The sequence below is a fragment of the Hydra viridissima genome, unplaced genomic scaffold (assembly GCF_058129835.1).
Source record: "Hydra viridissima isolate aposymbiotic clone 2 unplaced genomic scaffold, HvirCarnegie_v1 scaffold_10, whole genome shotgun sequence".
In the NCBI taxonomy this organism is placed as follows: domain Eukaryota; kingdom Metazoa; phylum Cnidaria; class Hydrozoa; order Anthoathecata; family Hydridae; genus Hydra; species Hydra viridissima.
The window spans coordinates 14,839,760-14,860,734 of record NW_028324309.1 but is presented as its reverse complement, the minus strand read 5'-3'; the positions used below and the strand labels follow the sequence as shown (position 1 = coordinate 14,860,734).

Here is a 20,975-nt window from a genome sequence, read left to right as displayed (position 1 = left end):
ACTCAAGAGGCATTTTTGCGCTTATTGCATTTTTCATTCTTCCAAACTGGCGAGAACAGCTGAGGATAACTTTCGATTTCGTTGCAACTACATGATCGCGGGCTGGTTTTCAAACCAGCACTATGCAGAGGCGGCTTATGAAGACCTGCTGTCAGCAATATCCCAACTTAAATGTTCCAAAGTTGTGAAATGTTTCTCTACCCACTGGAAGAAAGAACCATCAGTGCTTGATGTGCCTCGATCCAACATAGTAGCCGAGAGAGCTGTAAAGTTGATGGAGGACATTCGTTCTTCTTGCAGAACAAACAAATATCTTAACTGTTAATTTATTAATACTAATACACAAACCTGAAAGATTATTAACATCACTACAAATGCTGTAGGACAGTGTAGGTACTCATTCTCATGTATTTCTCATGTGTATTGTATATAAAGCTGACATATTATAACTAATAGCCCTTGGGCCGCTATGTGTTGTATGGTTAAATATGAAACTGTCTTAGGTGCGGGAAGTTTTTTCAAGGTATGGTGAAATCAATGTCATTTCTGTGATTTATAGGCAAAAGTTCATCATTTAGAACCCCAGGCTAATTGATTTAAAATTTATCATATACCTAGTGTACATTATCAAGACCTTTCCTTTCTTGACATAGCAAAGTTTAATAGCTTTGAAAGTTTAATAAAAGTCACAGCCTGGATATTACGCTTTGTGAATAACTTGAAATTGATACTAAGAAAACTTAATGGTTGGAGAATCTACACGTTGTTAAGTGATGAACAAAAAGAAGCAATTATTATGTGGATCAAACATGTAAGACGTAACGTTATGACTGCCTCGATCAACAAACAGTTGCGGCAAAATTTGCGCTTAGTTGAAGCAAGGACGTATTAATAGATGGACGTTCAACGCATTGTTATAGATCAAAGGTGCCGCCAATTAGCCAAAAACTATGCGTGTTACCGTCAATTTTCTAAATTCATGATACATATATTCCGACTTCTACCCGTCAAACTTCCGTCAAAAAACCTCCCTCAGTAAACCCATTATAATCATGTATTTACTGAAGCTTATGGTTATAAAAGACAAAAAAATTAATGAAGAATAGTTCACAAATCTGAAAAACGTTGATTTGAGCTATGAACTTTGCTTGTTAAAAATTTAACTGTGTTTAAACTTTGACGTCTAAAACTAGGCTTTTGCAAAAAGGCTATGTTTGGTTTACTAGAATGGATAGAGTAAAGTGAAAAAAATTTTCCTTGTTAACTTGAAACTACTATGATATAGTTTAAAGGTCGAAAAAGATATTTTTAGTGTTCTTTTCACCCCACTCTCAGATTATGCTTCCCACTTTAAGGTTCAAATAAGAGAGTATTTCTTATTTTAGTCGGAAATGTCGAACTTATTTGCCGCGCTTTTTTTTCTCTTGAATTTGTGATTTTTTTTTTTTCGTCCTAGTTATAAATTTTCTTATTTGCGATACCTAAATCGCATTTTGTCTAAATGTATTATTACTAAAAGCATCTTAACCCTTTCATGCGCTGGGTTATTTTATAACAAAAAATTAAACTAAGCTTCCCCAATGCAAATAGTGCATTCTAACCGATTGAAAACAATATTTTATAAAGGTTTTTTATAAGTTAAAAAAGGCTGCAGACAAAGTCTACTTCAACATTTCATAGTACAACTGTCATTTTGAAGATAATTTTTTATGGTTTATGTTAGTTATGGGAAAATAATTGAAGCATGAAAGGGTTGAAATTCATAAAAAAACTGTTGATTTCAGAAGTTGGAAAGAAATATTAAGTATATATTTTTTAATGAGCATTTTTGATAAAGCATTTTTAAACAGTCAGTCATGTAAATCTACTTTATCTTATAATGATCTTATTATTTTTATTATTGTTGTTGTTACTAATAGTAACAACATATGATAATAAAAATGATAAGACCATACCTTTCCTTGCATTTTCTTGAGCCTTCTACAAGTGATGTACAGCTTTATTTTTAAACTTTTCTAGATATATCAAAAGAAGTAATCTTATATTACTATCTATTATCTCATTACTGGATAAATAATGAGCTTCATGAGGAATATTTAAAACATTTATGTAGAAAGTGTGGCTGCATAATAAAACAGGATACTCACTATCAAATAAAACCTGTTGTTATCTTTAAACAAGCAACTCTTAGTTTTTACAAGCTGGATAAAACCTCAAACTATCAAAAAGTTCATCCTGAATATTTATGCAAACCATGTTATATGGTCTTATACAGGTTAAATTTAAAATAAAAAAAAGGCTTTGAAGTTGAGAGGAATGATAAATTCTTCACTTTTTTTGATCACACAAAAACCTGTTATGTATGTAACACACTCACAAGAGTTGGAAGAAATAAAAAAAGTACATACGATAAGTATTCATCAACAGTTAAATGCATTTGCATCAAAACATGGTTTTGACTGTTACAATTAAAAGAACAAAAATTATTTTGTAATAGTGAAAATCAATAGTTATCGCCAATCAAATGGCATGTGGAGGCTAGTTGTTTTAAATCGTGAAGTGCCATTATCCGTTAATATTAACAAATCTCTTCAAGATCAACTAAATCTTCAATCTGCTAATATTATATTCTCCAACATTTCATGCATAAACACCTGTAAATGTAATAATGACTTCCACAGTCTTTTTTCTAATCAGAAGTAAATTTTCTGATTTTAAAAATTTCCGAAGCACGTCAAATGAGGATGTTGGAATAATTGAAAGAAGAGAAGGCAATACAGTTGAAAACTTTAAAGTTATTAGACATAAAGGTTGTTCATTGATATGGTCAGAAACCATTTTTTAATTGTGTACATTTTCTTACACTAGTATATGTAAAAAATGTAATAAAGACAAATTTCTTTCTTCTACATGGAAGTTCAAGTACATTACAACAATTTACAGTTTTGAATAATTTCTAAAATCAAAATTAAGAGTTATTACAATATTTTCACAATCTGAAAGTATTTGCAAATATAAATTAGCACCCGTTTAGACATTAGCTCCACAACATATGAGTATAAGCACACCTTTAGTGCCAATGTAACATTTCTTTTCGTGCTTTTTAAAATTCGATTCTCTAAGATATTTATTGTAACATTTCGGACAGGTAAATTTAGTTATTAAGCGTTCTTCTGTTTTTTTTCAGCATTTTGGTTTCTTCTTCTGCAATCAGCTTCTCTGTAGGAATTGCTGATGGTATGAGCTCCAATTCAAAATCCTCTGATAACAATTCCTCTAACTATTCAAGATCTATCTCAATAAAATCATCCACAACTATTTCAATTTGGTTATCAATATTTTCAAGCAAAAAAGAATAATCTTGATTAATAGCAAAGTTTTCTGTCATACTCATTTTATGTATCGCTGGTCAGAAAAATACTTTTAAAAATATTTTTATTGGATAGTCGAAACAATCTTTTTCCAACGTCGAAAAAAATAAAAATACTCCCCGGTTTCGCAATTATCACCTATTGTTTCGTTTTTGTTATCTAAACAATACCGTAACACGCATATCTTTTTTATGAAACAATGCGTTGAACGTCCGTCTATTAATACGTCTTTGGTTGAAGTGGAGCTATCATCTTTCAAAGCTAGCTATTTTGCACTATCGTGTCCTCGTGAAACACATTGGTGGGAAGGAAACACTAAATGAGTTAAGAAATAAGTTCTGGTTTCCCAAGGCGAGGATTTTGATAGTGGAATCAACAAATGTTTTTGTTTTTGTGGAAAACTTGAAGGGTAGCCGCACTATAATACTATTTCTCCAACGTACCTGTTAGTCGTTTGAATAACGAACATGCTTTTGAGAACACTGGGGTGGATTATGCTGGCCCTTCATATGTAAAATCAATACTTGGGTCTTGCAGCATACATTAACTTCGAATATTTTTGTTTACATGCTGCAGTTCTCGTACACTTGTGTTAAATTTAGTTACTGATTATTCAGCTTAAAAACTATTTGAGGTCTGTGACGATAATTTGCAAGACGTGGCGTTCCGTTGGAGATTATTGGTTTGGAATACTTGAAAGACTTGTAAAATTAACAAAGAGGTATTTAAAGAAAGAACTTACCATTTCTAGGCTAACCTATGAGGAATAGATAACAGTTATTCAGCAAGTCGAATGCATCATTAATAACCGTCCATCGATATTCCTTTATGTAGAGGTTGGTGACAAAGTGCTCACTTCTAACCAGTTAATGTTTGGTCGGAAGATAAATCTGGAACTGATAGCAGAAGATTCAAGGAATCAAAAAGAAGTTAAAATAGTTGAACAACATAAACACATTAGTATGATCTTAAATCATTTTAGAAAACGTTGGAAAGAAGAACATTTAAATGAAATACGTGAACACCGCAAAGTCTCCATAGCTAATGAATCTGTACAAGTCAAACGTGGAGATGTAGTCTTAATTGAAGATGCCCCAAAGTCACAAATTTTATGGAAAGTTAGAAACATAGACGAAGTGAACTTTCTTCTGACAAAGAATTCAGTAGCGCTACAGTACGTTACAAGCAATACAAGTATAAAAGTATAATTGGGCCGGTTAACAAACTTAACCCGATTGAATGTGGTGATGCGAATATAAACGTTAAACTTGTTGAAGAGAATCACATTCTTCTTTTTCTTGCAAATTATTTAACGGAATGACTGCGCTTGTTTTTTATTTTTGTATATGTAACGTGACACAGAACCGTGCTAGTGTGTAAAATAATAAAAAATTAAATAACAAAAAAGCGAAGTTAAAAGTTGGTATTATTATTGAGTTCCATTTTTTATCTTTAAAATTGCTACACCTATATTAGAATTGAATTAATAACAACAATACAATAAGTGGCGCTGGGTAAGTATTTTGGATTAGGATAATAGTTTTTGAAGTAATTAAACGTCGTAATTTTCATTTTTAATCAATGAAGTTTTTGAAATACCAACTCTATTGAGGTTTTTTATTATCTAAAGTCACCCAGCCGGCACAAGACGTATCCAATACGTATTCTTTTCGTCTTATATTCGTATTATAAAGATAATACAAATTGTATACGTTTTAAATACGTATACCTGTATACTACACATGAGCTAAATAAATTGTTTGAGCTGTACTTTCAATACGAGGTACTTTCAATAAGAGGTTTTCAGTTTCCGCGTCGTAAAGCCAAATCGAGCACGTTTTATGTTGGTTAACATTTAAAGAAATGGCGTATTATCGTAAATACAGAAGATTAAATGCTGAACTTAAGAAAATCGTTAAAGAGGAGGATAGTTTTAGTTCTATTGAAGATAACTCTTTGGTTGCTGATACTTTATGTGTTAAAAATGTAGTTTCAGTTTGCACTAACGAGACGATAAATGAAAATATCGATTTTGGTGTGCTCTCTGAATCAGACAGCACACCAAAATCCTTATCGTTAGAGTCTGACCGAAGTTATGATGAATGTGATTTTGATGCTGTTCCAGCAATGCATCCTACATTAGACGATGACAGTGGTCACAGTGATGATGGAGATAAAAATATTACTTATTGTCTTTTTAGTTAATCATGTAAATACAATCTGTCAAGATCTTGCATGGACGATTTACTCAAACTTTTAAGGGAAAGTGGACATTGCTACTTGCCAAAAGATTCACGTACATTGCTAAAAACTCCTAGAGAGATTGATTATAAACAAAAATGTGGTGGAGAATATATTTATTTTGGTATAAAATGTGCAGTATTAAAGCAGTTAGTTTTTCTTCCAAGTTTTCATTTAAACCATGATTCTATCAACCTATATATCAACATTGATGGGCTTCCTTTATTCAAATCATCAAAAGTTCAGCTTTGGCCTATTTTGGGTAAATTTGATGGCTCAAATGTTTTTACTATTGCTTTATATTCTGGAACAAGCAAACCTAATTGTGTTATAGATCATCTTGATGATTTTATAAATGAAATATATATTTTGAGAATTGATGGTATTCACTTTAATGATAAGATGTATGATGTAAAACTTAAAGCTTTTATATGTGATGCACCTGCACGAACCTTTCTTAAGCGTATATTTGGTCATACAGGTTATAATGCATGTGAGCGATGTCAAGTAAAAGGTTCTCGTGATAGTAATAGAACTGTATATAATGATGATATTAGTTATCCGCTTCGTAAAAAGGAAGATTTTAATCAATTTCTGTATATAAATAGCCATCAGGTGCAGCTATCGCCATTAGTTAAAATAGATGATTTTGAATGCATTAAAGGTTTCATTTTAGATTACATGCACTTAGTGTGCCTTGGAATTACAAAAAGAATATTAATCTTTCTGAAATCTGGTCCTAGGATATTAGTCCGGTAGAATTTCACCAAAAAAGGGGTCAACCTAGAAAAAATTATTATAAAGACATGTTATATATCGTTGGAAAGCTTATTATTTCCTCTTTAAAATGGGTAATTGGTATTTTTTTTTATTTTGGGGAAAAAAAGTTATGACGTCACAAAGATTAGGAGTAAAATACGAAATTTTAAACGTTGCTGATAAATTTTAAGTATGCTGTACAATAAGTTGCGTTGTAACTATAATAACACTTATATTTAAATAATATAAAAGTGTTGAGTATATATATATATTTTTTGTTACTAGAAACATGGCTTTCGGAGCCGCGGGGGCCACAGCCCCCCAAAGGACCTTTTTTGAATTTTGCAAGAGGAATATTTTTGATTTTTTGTTTGTTTTTGTCAAATATTTTTGTTAAACTTTGTTTCTGTAAGTAAAAATGGGTAGAGGGAATAAAAATTCCTTGTTCTACATTTCGAATTTTAAAGTTATTAGAATGTAATATTCTTTTTGTATTCGAAATGTAATCGAATTTTTTTGGCAATATTTATCAAAAACTTTTTAATAAATTATTTATCTTAGTGTTTATAATTATGTAATGATTTGCTATTTTCAGATTTTAATATAAATTATCTGATCTTGTAAGTGATAATAAAACTAGTTCTGAAACTGAAAAATTATGGACTTAAAAAATGAATCCTCTGTATGTGGATTGTGTGGTAAAATGAAATTAGAAGGAGATTCGTTGAGCCAAGTGGGGGCAAGATTTGGAAGGAATGTTGATAACCAAGGAGCTCTTGGAAAATTAATTGAATGTGCTTTAAAATTGGATTTAAATGTATTGGTAAATGAACTGAATAAAAAACAAGAGACAGGAGAAAAGGTTTTTATTCACTCATCGTGTCGAACTAAATTAAGAAACCAATCAAAATCAATTAAACGATCACAAGCATCGATGGAAACTCCTATTGAAAGAAAAGGTTCAACTCGATCAGAACAGATTTTTTTTAATTTTAAAGAGCAATGTTTTTATTGTGGAAATATATGCACACTTGACAGTCGCCATCCTGAGAGAAATAATTTCATAGAAGTAAGAACAAAATCATCAAAAATTTATCATGCAACTCTCGAATTATGCAACGAACGTAACGATTTTTTATCTAAAACAGTTGAAGCTAGACTTTTGAATATAAATGATCTTGCAGCTGTTGAAGCACGATATCACATCTATTGTCGTGCAAAATTTGAAAAACCTATTACTACATCAAGCTGTGGAAGACCAACATCAACAGAAAAGCTTACTGTCTTTAATGCAGCATGCATAAAACTTGAGGAAGATATTGATCTATACACAGTCTCTGAGTTTTACGAGATGATGCAAACATTAGGAGAAGAAATATATTCCCTTAAAATGACGCAAAATAAATTAAAAGAAAAATACGGAGATTCTATGCAATTAGTCTCGCGACAAGATAAAAGTAATGTAATTATACTGGACAGATTTAGACATATATTATGCGAAAACTGGTACACCAGAAAAAAACACAATGCAGAGGACGAAAAAATCAGAGTTATAACTGCAGCAGCAAAATTATTGAGTGATTGTATAAAGAATTTTGACCATGATGTAAAAACGCATCCTTTAATAGAAGATGTAACTAACAATGAAAACACCTGCATACCCTTATTGCTGAAGGTGTTTATCAGAGAACTAATTCCTGTGCCATTAAAACAAACGTCAATTTCACAAGCATTGTTTTCTGCAGTGAGGCCACAATCAATAATGCCAATGCAGTTAGGAGTAGCCGTTACCGTTGATAATGTACTTTCTTCCAAGTGGCTAAATGTTCTACTTGCTAAACTGGGTTTTGCATCAAGTTACGACGAGGTTTGTTTATTAAGTGATAATTTTATTTGTATTTGTTTTTTAAAAAAATTTTTACACATAACAATATAGAAAAACTAAATTTATTTAACAGGTCATTCGTTACAAACAGAACATAGTGAAACACGATAAAATTAACGATATACTTTGCCCTGAAGGTACAACATCTATTCAGTTTGTTGGGGATAACACAGATCATGATTTAGCAACAATTGATGGTAAAAATACACATCACGGATTAGGTTCCATATCAATTGCAAATGGAAATTTTATTGAGAACTCAAATAAGAAAAGATTGCCTAGGGATAAAAAAGATTATTGGTCCAACATAAACTTTGACAACCAGATTACAATTTCTCAGTTTTACAGCTCTGACGTTCCGGTTTTATCTCAAATAAAATTTCAAGAATTTACAAAGGTATTTACTTGATTGGGGTTAAGAGGGATAGCATTTCAAAAAATTAGTGTTTAAATTTCATGTACAGTTTAAAATATAATAAAAACTTCTATAGATACAATTTATTTTGAGATTTTTGATGACATGAGACAATCATTAACTTTTAACTTTCTTTTATTTAAGGTTACTTTAAAGCCAAACCTTGTCGATATACTTTGGAACATGTCGCATATCTTTAAATTACAATGCCCAAGTTGGGCTGCCTACATGAGTCGTCAAGTTAATAATGTTCTTCCTATTTCTAAAGTATCCATGCTTCCTGTAATCAACTTACCGGCAACTGATTTTAATGCTTTATATTCTTTGTTAAGTTTCGTTGTAATACAATCAGAAAAGCTAAAACTTGGAATGCCATGTGTTACATTTGATCAACAGCTTTATGTGAAAGCCTATGAAATTGCGGCTTCAAAGAAAATGAAAGTTTTTATTAGAATTGGTGGATTTCATCAGCTAATGAGTTTTCTTGGAGCTATTGGAACATTGATGGAAGTGGATTAAAAACTGCTCTTGAAACTGTTTACGCTTCCGCTTCAGTCAACCACATGTTTTCTGGAAAAGCAATTTCTCGAAGTCTTCGAGGCCATATGTTTGCTGCATCTTCTATCTTATCTATATTGCTGGAGGAAGTTTGGGTTGAACTAAGCGATGAAGAAAAAACTGAAATTAAATTAATGTACAGTTCAAATATGCATAACAAAAATGGCGACACTGACCTTGAAAAGAAGTTAATTCTATTATTTGAAAAAAAGCAAGAAGAATACATGGCAAAATCACGAACTGCAAAATTATGGCTAAACTATGTTCACTATATATTTATTGTACAAGAGTTTACTCGAGCGGAAAGAACTAGTAACTGGAACCTACATATTGCTACAACAAAATGTATGCTAAAACTACTTGCCTCAACAGGGCACAATAATTATACAAAATCATTACGTTTATATTTACAATCAATGGATGAATTAGCATGCACTCACCCAGAAGTATATAAACAGTTCCTCAATGGAGAACATACAGTAAGGTGCACTTCAAAGAGTTGGTCTGGAATATGGACTGATTTATCAATAGAACAGATATTAATGAAATCGTTAAAGGGCAAAGGAGGAGTTGTTGGCAGAGGAATTACTGAAAATGTTTTACATGTTAGGACAAGTACAATGCATACACTGTTACGGAAAAAGGTGTCCGTGTCTGAAAAAAAAGGTGTTAGTGTAAAAAGGTGTTGATAATATGAACGCGAACACCTATATTGGTGTTTATGTTAACGTAATAGGTGTTGAAGACAAAAAATTACAAACTGTTTAGAAAGTAGGTGTTAGCGTTAAAAAAAAAGGTGTCCACGTAAAAAGGTGTCGACGTCGACACCTTTTTAAACATAAAGCTTTAAAAGTAAATTCTTAGGGCGAACGAAGAAAAAGCTTATTTTGGAATAAAATATTTGTCATTTGGCGCGAAAAATATTTGCAATGGCTTTTCCTTGTGTCAAGTGTTCATTTAGATCCAAATCCGTTGGCAATTTGCTATCTCACTATCATCGAATCCATTATGGACAAAAGTACTTTAACTTTTCATCATTTACATAAAAAATATACACACATGCACATACATGTAAAAATTAAAAAGTTATTATCTAATTGAAAGCTATATACATATATATATATATATATATATACATATATATAGCTTTCAATTGAAAGTTATATATATATATATTATATATATATATATATATATATATCTTTCAATTGAAAGTTATATATATATATATATATATATATATAAGTTACAAACTTTTATACATTCAATTGTCAAACATTAGTTATAACATTTTAATTTTTGTAATTTTTTTTAGAATACCGTGCCATTTTTGTTCTGCTGAATTTAAAAACTATGTAGTTGCTAAAAATCATGTTTATAGAAGGCATCAAGATGAACGACAACATAATATTTTACAGAATCAGATTGAATCACCTATTCAATTGGATTTGCCAGTTTGTATTGAGACAAAGTTATGTGACAAAAATGCAGACCAGTCCACTGATATATTTGACATGTTTGATGAGATAAAAAAGTTTTTTATGATAACTATGAATTATCATTTGCTTTCTGAAAATACATCAAAAAAGTTACTTTTGCTACACGGTGATTCAGTTAAAGCTATATTGGGTGACGTATGTAGCTCATTTAAAAGTTTTTTGCAACAGGCTGGCATATCAATTCACAACCCATATGCCCAATCTTTCTTGTGTAAACTTCAAAGAGACAACAGTATTGATTTGTGTTTATCACATTGCACGAGTCCAGATAAGTTTGATAGTTATTTAGGTGAATTGGGTCATGTAAAAGCAGTGAAAGTTACTGTTGGTGAGGATTTTTTTTATCATGTGCCACTAGGAGAAAACCTAAAAAGTATTCTTAAGGGTCAAATAATTTTGCACCCGGACTCTTTATCTTTTTCAAAATGAAACTACTTTCAAAGTTCTATCCTGCCATTTTCAGATCCAGCCAAAACAGTATACATTGGTTTGTATTCTGATGAGTTAGAGGTATGTAACCCAATAGGTACCAGTAGGGGTATACATAAAATATCAGCCATTTATTTTTCTATTTTAAACCAAAACAATAATGGATCTAAAATGAGCAACTATCATTTAGCTTCATTGTGCAATTTTAAAGTGGTTAAAAAAATTACACTCAATGAGTTTTTTAAGCCAATTATTGATGACTTGTTCAACTTATTATTTAATACATTTTTTGTAAATGATGAAGAATATCATGTTATTGCATGTTTTATGGCTGCTGACAATTTAACAGCTCATCCGCTTCTTGGTTTGCAATCACATTTTCATAGTGGATACATATGTAGACATTGTTACTTTTGTGTTAGACAGGAAAACACAAATGTATTTCAAAGAACTCACGAATCTTATATTGTTGATAGTACAAAACAACAACATGGATGTTTGGAGTTATCTCCGTTTTTACACTTACCGTATGTATTTTTACCTGCATTTTTCCCAAGTGATTTCATGCATGATTTTTTAGAAGGAATAAGCCATGTTGTAGTTTCAACATTTTTGAATCACTACATGGCCAAGCGAAAACTAACATTGATTGGTATGAATTTATTGCTAAGAGATGTAAAATTGCCAGTGAATTTAATATTGACGTCAACTTATATGACATCAAAGCTGGCACTTACTGCTAGTGAAATGCTAACCATTTCATTGTGTTTGCCATTGTTTCTTTTTGATAATTTCTATGATGAAGATGCACCTTATTGGGATATGATGATTATCCATTGTGAAATTTTATTGATTTTAAATAGCCGTTGTAATGAACATATTGAATTGTTGTATTTTCTTATTCCACAACTTATTAACTATATCAAAACATTATATAATGGCACAAGAGTAGCAGCAAAGCTTCATTTCATCACTCACTATCCTGACCTTTCAAGCTACATGGGAACAATGAAAACTTTCTGGTGCATGCGTTTTGAACAACGGCATCAGATTTTTAAAAAGCTAGTCAGAGTTAGTCATCAATTCAAAAACCCTATATATTCATTTTCAAAAAGGTTTCAAATGCATGAAACTTGTAGACGTCTACTTGAAAGGACTAATGATATTGTTCCAGGTAAGCTGCAATCATAGTAATTGAATAATCACATATTTGTTTATTTTCATGCAATATTATACAAATATTTTATTTTTCAGGATCTATCTCATATGCAAAGATATCTCTTCGTCATGCTCAAGAAGTACTTCTTGAACCGTTTAAACCATATTTGAACACAATTTTTCATACAGAAAAGTTAACAGTCCAGGGAAAACAGTTGACAGTATCTTCTTATTTGATTCTAAGCGAAGAAAAAGCTGTTAAAATAAATTATTTGATGTCTATTAACAATGTTTGGTATGCAATGTGCCAAGAAATAGCAATATCATTTTTTCCTTTGGTTAACTCATATGTTGTAGAGCATCATAAAAACTCATTTTCTTTACTTGACATTTTTTCTCTTAAATCAAGTGCATCTAAATCTGTTGAAATAAAAGAAAAAGAGTTTATTGTCCGATTATTTATCATATGAATATTTTTCATGAGTTGTTATTTCTGCCTTTTATGTTTACAATTTATTTTATTCAAAATTAAACAAAACTAGTAACTATGTAATGTCACTTTTTTTCTTTGGGCCCTTGAAAAAACCCAGGGCCCTGGCAAACTTCTGCGTCCTCCCTATTACCCTCTTATAAAGCCAGCAGGTAGGTCATGATGTTTATATCTTATATTAATGATAATTAATATTAATGATAGTATTAATTATATACTAATTTAATACTAATTAGTTAATTATATACAATAACAAAATAATTTACTTTTTGCGTTATATATTATCATCGATATTTGCAGATGCAATCAATTAATTTACAAAAAGGTGACACAATTAAAGTTATTCTATACACATCATATTCTGATTTGCTGTCAAAATGTGGCAATAAGTTCCCATGTTCGTCCAGTAATTTGCTACAATTGTATGATGGTTCTGGTGCAGAAATAGATGATGGAGAAACCCTCGATTTTTTAGTTAAAAATAATAATTTGAAACTAGTTTTTTTGGAACGTCAAGTGTCAAGTTTAGCATTAAATAAATCATCAGAAGAAGTTGTGGGAAATGAAAGTATTTCTTTAAAACAATGGCCAGGTTTGAAATTTGAAATCCCAACAGATGCAATTGTGGAAGCAAGGCTTACATGTGGGATACTTGATGCCAAATCAATTGTAGCAGATGGTCAATTTATGAACCACTGGGTTGGGATCATTTTTCATAAAGTATTGGAATATGTTGATCAACAAAATCCGTGTGTTTTTAGTTGTATTATATAGATTTTTTATCTAAATATTTTAACTCTAAGTTCTTAAACTAAATTAGTTTGTTTCAATATCATAGATATATAAATGGAAATCAATTAAATGAGCTGGTGATGGTTCTTCAAGAAAAGTATCCAGAGTTCAAAGCTGTTCAATATTCAGTGAGTTAATCTGTGGTGTAGTGGTTGAATTCAATAAATTAAATTATAATATTTTGTTGTTTAAAAATATTTTATCCTTGCTGAAAAAATGTAAAGTTTTATTATAACTATTATAAAAACATTTTATTACAGTTGTGTTATGACTTTTAAATAAATTGATTAAATCTAAAAAACTTAACATGTGATTTTTAATTTATTATGAATAAAATTTTAATAAAATTATAAATTATAAATTGAATTATAAATAATAAAGTTTTTTATATTTTAATATCATTTTAAGTAATAATGGAAACTACACAAAGCAATACATGATTAAATTGACTAGAAAAGAAAAACGTTAATTTATTTTTTTTACTACTAGAAATGCTTCCACCAAAGAATTATTGACAGGTTCAAAAGTTATAGAAGAAAAATGAATTGTGCTTCTGTCATTGAAAAGCGAAAGAAATATGCAAAAGCTACTGTGTCAAAGGCAATGAAGAGGTTTTTTTTATATAAATATACTTGATTATTATGTATTAAACTAAATATCTATAAAAAGATGAAAAGTTAGTCAGTTTTCATTAATTTCTCCTGATTTTCTTTGTTTACTTTCAAAGCAAGATTAAGAAGAAAATAATGGAAAATATATTCCGGATTTTTCCAGATATATTACGCAGTCAGTTTTCCGGATTTTTAAAATGTGATATGGATGATCAATGCTTGTTCAATTTAATAGTTTTTTTTTATTTTATGATCATATTATATATTTCTATTGTGTCCTAATCTATTTTAGAGCAGTAAGTGACAGTGATATCAATGAACCATTAAGACTTATAACCAATATTAATGAAGTATCAGACATTGTAAATGAGGCATATGTAAGTTTACAATTATCTATTTGCTCCAACCTTTTTAAATTGCAATTCCTAGATTGTCACAAAAAATTGGGTACCACATATTAGCTTTATATCTGTTTTATAAATTATCATATTTTTGATTGTATAAATGTTTATTACATATTTTAATAAAACACTTTAGCTTGTTACAATTTCAAACAATGTTCAAACCTCACTTGAACAAGAGGTTGTAATGGAAACAACTTTCATGCAACGTAATAATGCAAGAGAAACTGTTGGATTTTTGACAGAGTTAGAATTATTTAAGTCCTACTTTTTATCAGCTAAAAATGTAAGAATTTCTTTACCTAATTTGTTTTTGACGTTTTTCTATCTATTTGAAAACAAAGATAATGTGTAAAAAGTAATGACTTTCTCCTTAGTTGTCCTTATCTTTTAATGAAAACTTTCCTGTTCAGGGTTAAATCTTCTTAAAAATTGGGGAAATTTCACCTTAAATCTCCTTAAAATCCTTATTGGTATCCTCATTTTATTAGTGGTAACTGTGAAAAATTATATTTTTTTAGGTATATCATGAAAGCAAGAGAATGCTCCAAGTGTATCAGTTAAATGAGAGCTCACCGTACAAGGATAATGGACTAGACTTTGAAGAGGTTCAAGTTTTGATGAAAGATTCGCTAAGAAATATTTGTATGAAATGGGCCCCATTTTTAAAGAGATATTCATCTGTTCTTAATCTGGTAAAGATGGTAAATCCTACAATGTCTTCTTCCGATTCACATACAATTGGATTTCAATTTATTGTGGCTAGATGTTATCAAAAACTTGTAGAATTTACTGATAAGGTAAGTTTAACTTTAAAGTTAAAGTTTTTTTGAATTCCCTTTACAAGGCCTATGGAGCTACATTTTTTAGTTATTGTTACAACCCTCTCTCAACTCTAACTCCAAAACACAAGCTTTGAAGTACTACATGATGATGAATCTACACAACAGCAATTTTAATTTTTTCAAAATTTCTTAAATCATTTAATGTAAAATTAATAATAATGATTATTTAGTTTAAAGTTATTGTTATGCCTTGAAACTCCATTCTATAACTGTTTTATTGCATAATTATTATTGCATAATTTATTGTATTATTTATTGTTTTTAGTGTATTATTTGCGTAATTAATAAACAAGTTAATATAAAGTATAAGTTGTTTTTAAATGCATATATCTTTTATGAAACTATACTAGTGAAAATTGTTTTGTCTTCTTTTTTTTTTTGATTAACATCAAAAATAACTTATTTTGATCTATTTGATTTATTTATTTATTTATAGAATATGATTCGTCTTCACTATGAAAATGGAGATTTTGCAGTTACAGTTGATAAATTTTCTATTCCCTGTGCAAACTTAATCGAAGTTCTTCTTGTCGGCACTTCTTTGAGTGTAGCGTTTAATTTAATACATTGCAAAAAACAAGAGGCGGTTTTTGAAATATTAGAAATAATTATGCAAATTAGAAAAATGAGTAACATCAGAATTGTAAAATCTATTTTGTTACTTTTATAATGACTTTGTTAAAATGCTTTAAATATATTTTTGGTTTTATCTTTAACATTTTATGTTAATAGTTTTATGTTTTTTTAACATTTTTTATTATATAAATTGTTCTAAGTTTAATTTTTTTTGTCACATTCACATATTTCGTGTTTGTAAATTATTTATAAAATAAATAGCTGATTATATTTAATTGATTATAAGGCTTCGATTCTTAGTTCTAATTCAACTGAGTATAATCAGCTGTTTTACAACTTGTCAGTCTTAAAATCAGTTAATACATCATACAAATAATACTACTGCTTGTAAGGCACCATATAGTTAAGGAAAAATAAAACTAATAAAGAAATTATAAAAAAATAAACTTTGTTTGTATAAACTTTTGCCTATTTAAAGGATCTTTGATTTAAAATGATGATATGAAAAAGTTTTCAAAAACCTTTCAGGAACCTATTTGATAAATGCAGTTTTAGATATTATTATACATTGTATATAAATGTATTTGTGTGATTTTTTTATTTTGTATATTAATTGTTTTATGGAGATCTTATTTGTTCTCATACAATTTTTGTTTAGTTTATTCAGGGGTACAATAAATAGAAAACAAAAATGGGTTGAACAAAAGATTGAACTTCCGACTGAAAATATTTAAGAGAAAGAACTCTCTATTGAGAATTCTTTCTCATCATCTGCAGATGGAAAAAGTAAAGTAAATGAAAAGGTAACATTATGTAGTTTTTCTTTTATGAAATGAACTAAAAATGAAATGCAGTAGGAATATGTTTTAGTAATTATTATTATTATATTTTTTCAATGTTAAATTATAAAAATTTTTGCTCGTTTTTAGATAATCATTCATCAAATGTCTGGAGAGCAGATATCTATTATACCATTTTAATGCAAGTTCTGTTAGTCAGCATGACAACCGTTTAGTTGCAAAAACTGGTGAAGTCAAGTATATTTTAAAAGTTAAAAAAAACAACTTAAAAAACTTGTATTAAAATTTTATTTCAAATATATGAATTTCTTTTTTACTGATAATTTTTATTTGTTATAAAATATGCTTGCATATTTATAGTCTTAATGTGTATATAATATAAAATGATAGGTTGTTTTATAAAACATATATTATTAGCGCTCATGGAACTTTTTTTTCATAAAACTAAATTGGAAAATTTTTTGTTAAAACATGCTAATTATGAGTAAACAGAAAGGTTAAGAAGATCATGTTTACTTTTAAATAATTAAATATGTGCGTCATAAACGCGTTGTAATTGCGTGAACACCTATTAAACATGAGCACCTTTATTTGCATCGACACCTTTTAACAGCAACGCCTATTAGGTGTTAATGCAACAAGAACACCTTTTTTTACATCAACACCTTTTAACGGCAACACCTAATAGGTGTTCATATAGTATCACGCATGAACACCTTTTTTCTTTTACATGAACACCTTTTTCCGTAACAGTGTAGGTAAAAATAAAATTAAATATTTATTGTTTCGTTTACTTGGAATTTGCTAATAAAATAGATATTTCCAGCAAAAACTAAATGGGGCAAATATTTACAAATATAGAAATAATATTTTTTATCAAGGTGCGCTGAAATGACAGAAGCAATAAATTCATTAACCTCGCCAAGAAACTCAAGTAAAGAACACAAAGAACTTTGTGCGGGAAGGATTAGACGTGACTCTGAAGATTTTCAAAAAATTAAATCATGGTTTGATTCTCATAGCCCATTTGATGTAAGAGAACAACTTCAGGCTCTGGACTCAGGGCTTGTAGATGAGTTTAATCAGGTGACTTGTGATTGTTCTGAAAGCATTGGTGCATCAATACTGGCACAAATGAATGATATGACATACACAGAAGTATCCTTCAAAAGGAGTAATCAACTCAAAAATCTTCAAGGACTGTACTCAAATATTAAAGTCAACAATGAAAATATATCAGTTGATCCCTTGACATTGTTTTTGCGTTTATCAGTTATCGTTGAGAAAAAACCAGAAAAAGAAATTGAAGACTACTTTTACTATGAACTAACTTCGTTCCCTATGTCACTTTTTAAAGATGGTCTTATGCGCAGTGCTCAAAAACACAAGCTGAAAAATTACCTAACAAAGCCAGTTATATCTATGGCATTTGCTCCTTATTCTTTAAAAGTTGCTGATGGTGGCGCTCTTTTATACTGCTGCGATTGGAACAAGGGTGAAATATTTGACAATATTTTTGAAAAGTACATCCAATTTCTTAATTACCTTAAAGTTAGTGTAGTAGTATTCGATGGATATGAAAATTCTACAAAAGACGCTACGCGTATAAAGCGTGGATCTTTATCACAATTTGCAGTTGAAATACATAAAAGCAATCCTTGTCCGTCTGATAGAAGTAAATTTTTCTCTAACTACGCCAACAAAAAATCATTTATCCGAATTCTAGAAGTTAGATTAAGAGAAAGAGGTTTTACTGTGTATGTGTGTCATTCTGACGCAGATACTACAATCGTTAAAATTGCACTTAACTTTTCCAAAACAGAGCCCGTCACAATATTTGCTGATGACAGCGATATTCTTTGCCTCTTATTACACCACTGTAAATCAGTTGAATCTTTACACAAAATATATTTAACAAGTATGACAAAAAGAGTTGATTGCCAGCGTGAATGTTATGACATTGATCAGATTATTGGCAGTACAGCAGAACATGTCATTAACAATATTCTTTTTGCGCACGCATTTACAGGTTTTGATACAACATCAGCAATTCACAATTTTGGAAAGACTTCAATTTTTAGAAAGCTTGAAGCCAAAGACTTGTGCAATGCAGCAAATATTTTTTACCATGATGATAAATCGCCTGATGATATTGGAAATGCATTAATTCGTTTCTTTCAGCTGCTACATTCCTCAACATCAAATCTACGACAAATACGAAAGCAAAAGTACGAGGAAATGATAAACTCAGATCGAGCTCACATAGACCCTTCTGTTCTTCCACCATCTCCTAGAGCTGCTTACTACCATGGATTGAGAGTATATCATCAAGTGCGTATTTGGAGATGTCTAAGTGAAATTGATCTTGACCCACTTAATTGGGGATGGAAATTAAATGGCTTTATGTACTCACCAATAGCGACAGATGAAAATGCAGGTCCAGAGGATATCCTAAAGGTTGTTCGATGTGGGTGTAAAAACTCCTGTTCGAGTCGATGTTCCTGCAGAAAGATGGGACTTCACTGCACTTCATCGTGTGCTACCTGTCACGGGATTAACTGTACAAATATTGAAAAAGTTGACGAAGAAAATGAACCAGCCCATGACCGTCACTTCTCAGATGTTTTTACATAAATTTTAATTTAATTAGAATAAGTAAGATAAACTTAATGCATAAAGATAAACTTCTTTGTAAATATTTTTTAACATGCTCTTGGAAACATTACAGAATAATTACGTTTAACAGTATTTTATATATTTTGAATATATTTGTTTTGTAAACACATCTTTAAGTCAAATTTTCAAAAAATTGGCTAAAGTAGCGTCCCCCTCTGCCTTTATACCGTACTTTTAGTTATTATTATTTCGCTTTCAGTTCATTAAACCAACTACTAATACTTAGGAGTAATAAATATAAAAATATATTACATTTACTTGCTTAAATTATAAATTCTTTTAGTAAAAAAACGTCAATTTTGGTGCTTTTCTGCTAATCTTTATGACGTCACAACTTTTTTTCCCCAAAATAAAAAAAAATACCAATTACTCATTTAAAAGAGGAAAAAATAAGCTTTCCAACGATATATAACATGTCTTTATACTAATTTTTTCTAGGTTAAGACTAAATTCTACCGGACTATATGCAAACTATCAAATTCACAGGTATTAGAAATATCTGCTAAACTTATTTCTTTTAACGGTAAACTCCCTTCAGATTTTGCAAGGCAACCAAGATCTTTAGAAGATTTATTATTTTGGAAGGCAACAGAGTTTAGGGAATTTTTTCTTTATTTAGGTGTTATTGTTTTAAAGGGCATTGTTTCAGATGCAATATATGAACATTTTTTGACATTTAGCATTGCAATGCGTATTTTATTGTCTGAAAATGATGAATTTCGTAGTTACTATCTTGATTATGCTAACAATTTATTGGTATATTTTTGCAAGAAAGCCAAGTTTTTATATGGAAATACGTTTTGTGTATACAATGTTCATTGTATTACACATGTTTATGATGATGTAAAAAATTTTGGGTGTTCTTTAAATAAGTTATCTTCATTTCCTTTCGAAAATTATATGCAAACATTAAAGAAGTATATAAAAAACTCCAAAAGTCCTATAGTGCAAGTAGCAAAACATCTTTCTGAGTTGGAGAATTTACATTTTATGAAAAACACAAAAACCCTGGTCAATAAAGTAAGTACTCGTTTTCGTGACTCGTTGCTTTTATTAGAGGACAGCACTTTCTGTTTTATTAAAGAGATAGATGGAGAAAATTGTATATGTGATACTTTTAAGAATGACCAGCTTGTATCTTTGTATAAAAGTCCAATTGATTCTAAGGAGTTAAGTGTTGGTATAATAGATATGAAAAAGATTCATTTTTGCCAAAAAATGTTATGCAAGTAAAAACTTATCCGAAAAGCTGTTGTGTTACCTTATAAAAATGGTTTTTTTTTGTATGTCATTAGTTCATGAATTTATTTGATTTTATTTACAAGTGATCTTTGTATAAAATAAAACTAATGTTTATAAATACAATTTTTTTTTTATTTAATTGCAGATTTTTTAAAATATATAACATTTAACATAAAAATTGATTATATTAAATACTCCTTAAATTTTCTCAATTTTAATTTTTGTAT

The 20,975-nt window shown here is 29.7% G+C and overlaps 3 protein-coding genes and 2 pseudogenes across 5 annotated transcripts; all 5 read left to right on the top strand.

Moving 5' to 3' along the window:
• The first annotated feature begins 5,234 nt into the window (after positions 1-5,234).
• Positions 5,235-20,818, top strand: LOC149883289 (uncharacterized; annotated as a pseudogene). The gene is made up of 2 exons (XR_016456337.1): positions 5,235-6,362; positions 19,951-20,818. The product of XR_016456337.1 is annotated as an uncharacterized LOC149883289 (transcript).
• Positions 6,384-8,307, top strand: LOC149883293 (uncharacterized). Its single transcript, XM_090099974.1, has one exon. The coding sequence runs from the start codon at positions 7,030-7,032 to the stop codon at positions 8,305-8,307; it is 1,278 nt and encodes a 425-aa protein (XP_089956100.1). The 5' UTR covers positions 6,384-7,029.
• LOC149883290 (uncharacterized) lies at positions 8,511-19,471 on the top strand. 2 transcript variants are annotated; one of them, XM_090100140.1, is made up of 2 exons: positions 8,511-9,860; positions 17,712-19,471. In XM_090100140.1, exons 1-2 carry the CDS (start codon positions 9,235-9,237, stop codon positions 19,462-19,464), a joined length of 2,379 nt encoding a protein of 792 aa, XP_089956266.1. In that variant the 5' UTR covers positions 8,511-9,234; the 3' UTR covers positions 19,465-19,471. The 2 variants fall into 2 exon arrangements, with proteins under 2 accessions (XP_089956266.1, XP_089956265.1); XM_090100139.1 differs by lacking the exon at positions 8,511-9,860 and adding an exon at positions 16,270-16,833 and having other exon boundaries at positions 16,960-19,471.
• Positions 10,457-12,795, top strand: LOC149883292 (uncharacterized; annotated as a pseudogene).
• On the top strand, positions 12,828-16,139 carry LOC149883291 (uncharacterized). Its single transcript, XM_090100141.1, has 7 exons — positions 12,828-13,554; positions 13,644-13,725; positions 14,087-14,208; positions 14,501-14,585; positions 14,746-14,895; positions 15,131-15,409; positions 15,891-16,139. Exons 1-7 carry the CDS (start codon positions 13,106-13,108, stop codon positions 16,122-16,124), a joined length of 1,401 nt encoding a protein of 466 aa, XP_089956267.1. The 5' UTR covers positions 12,828-13,105; the 3' UTR covers positions 16,125-16,139.
• Positions 20,819-20,975: the final 157 nt, after the last annotated feature.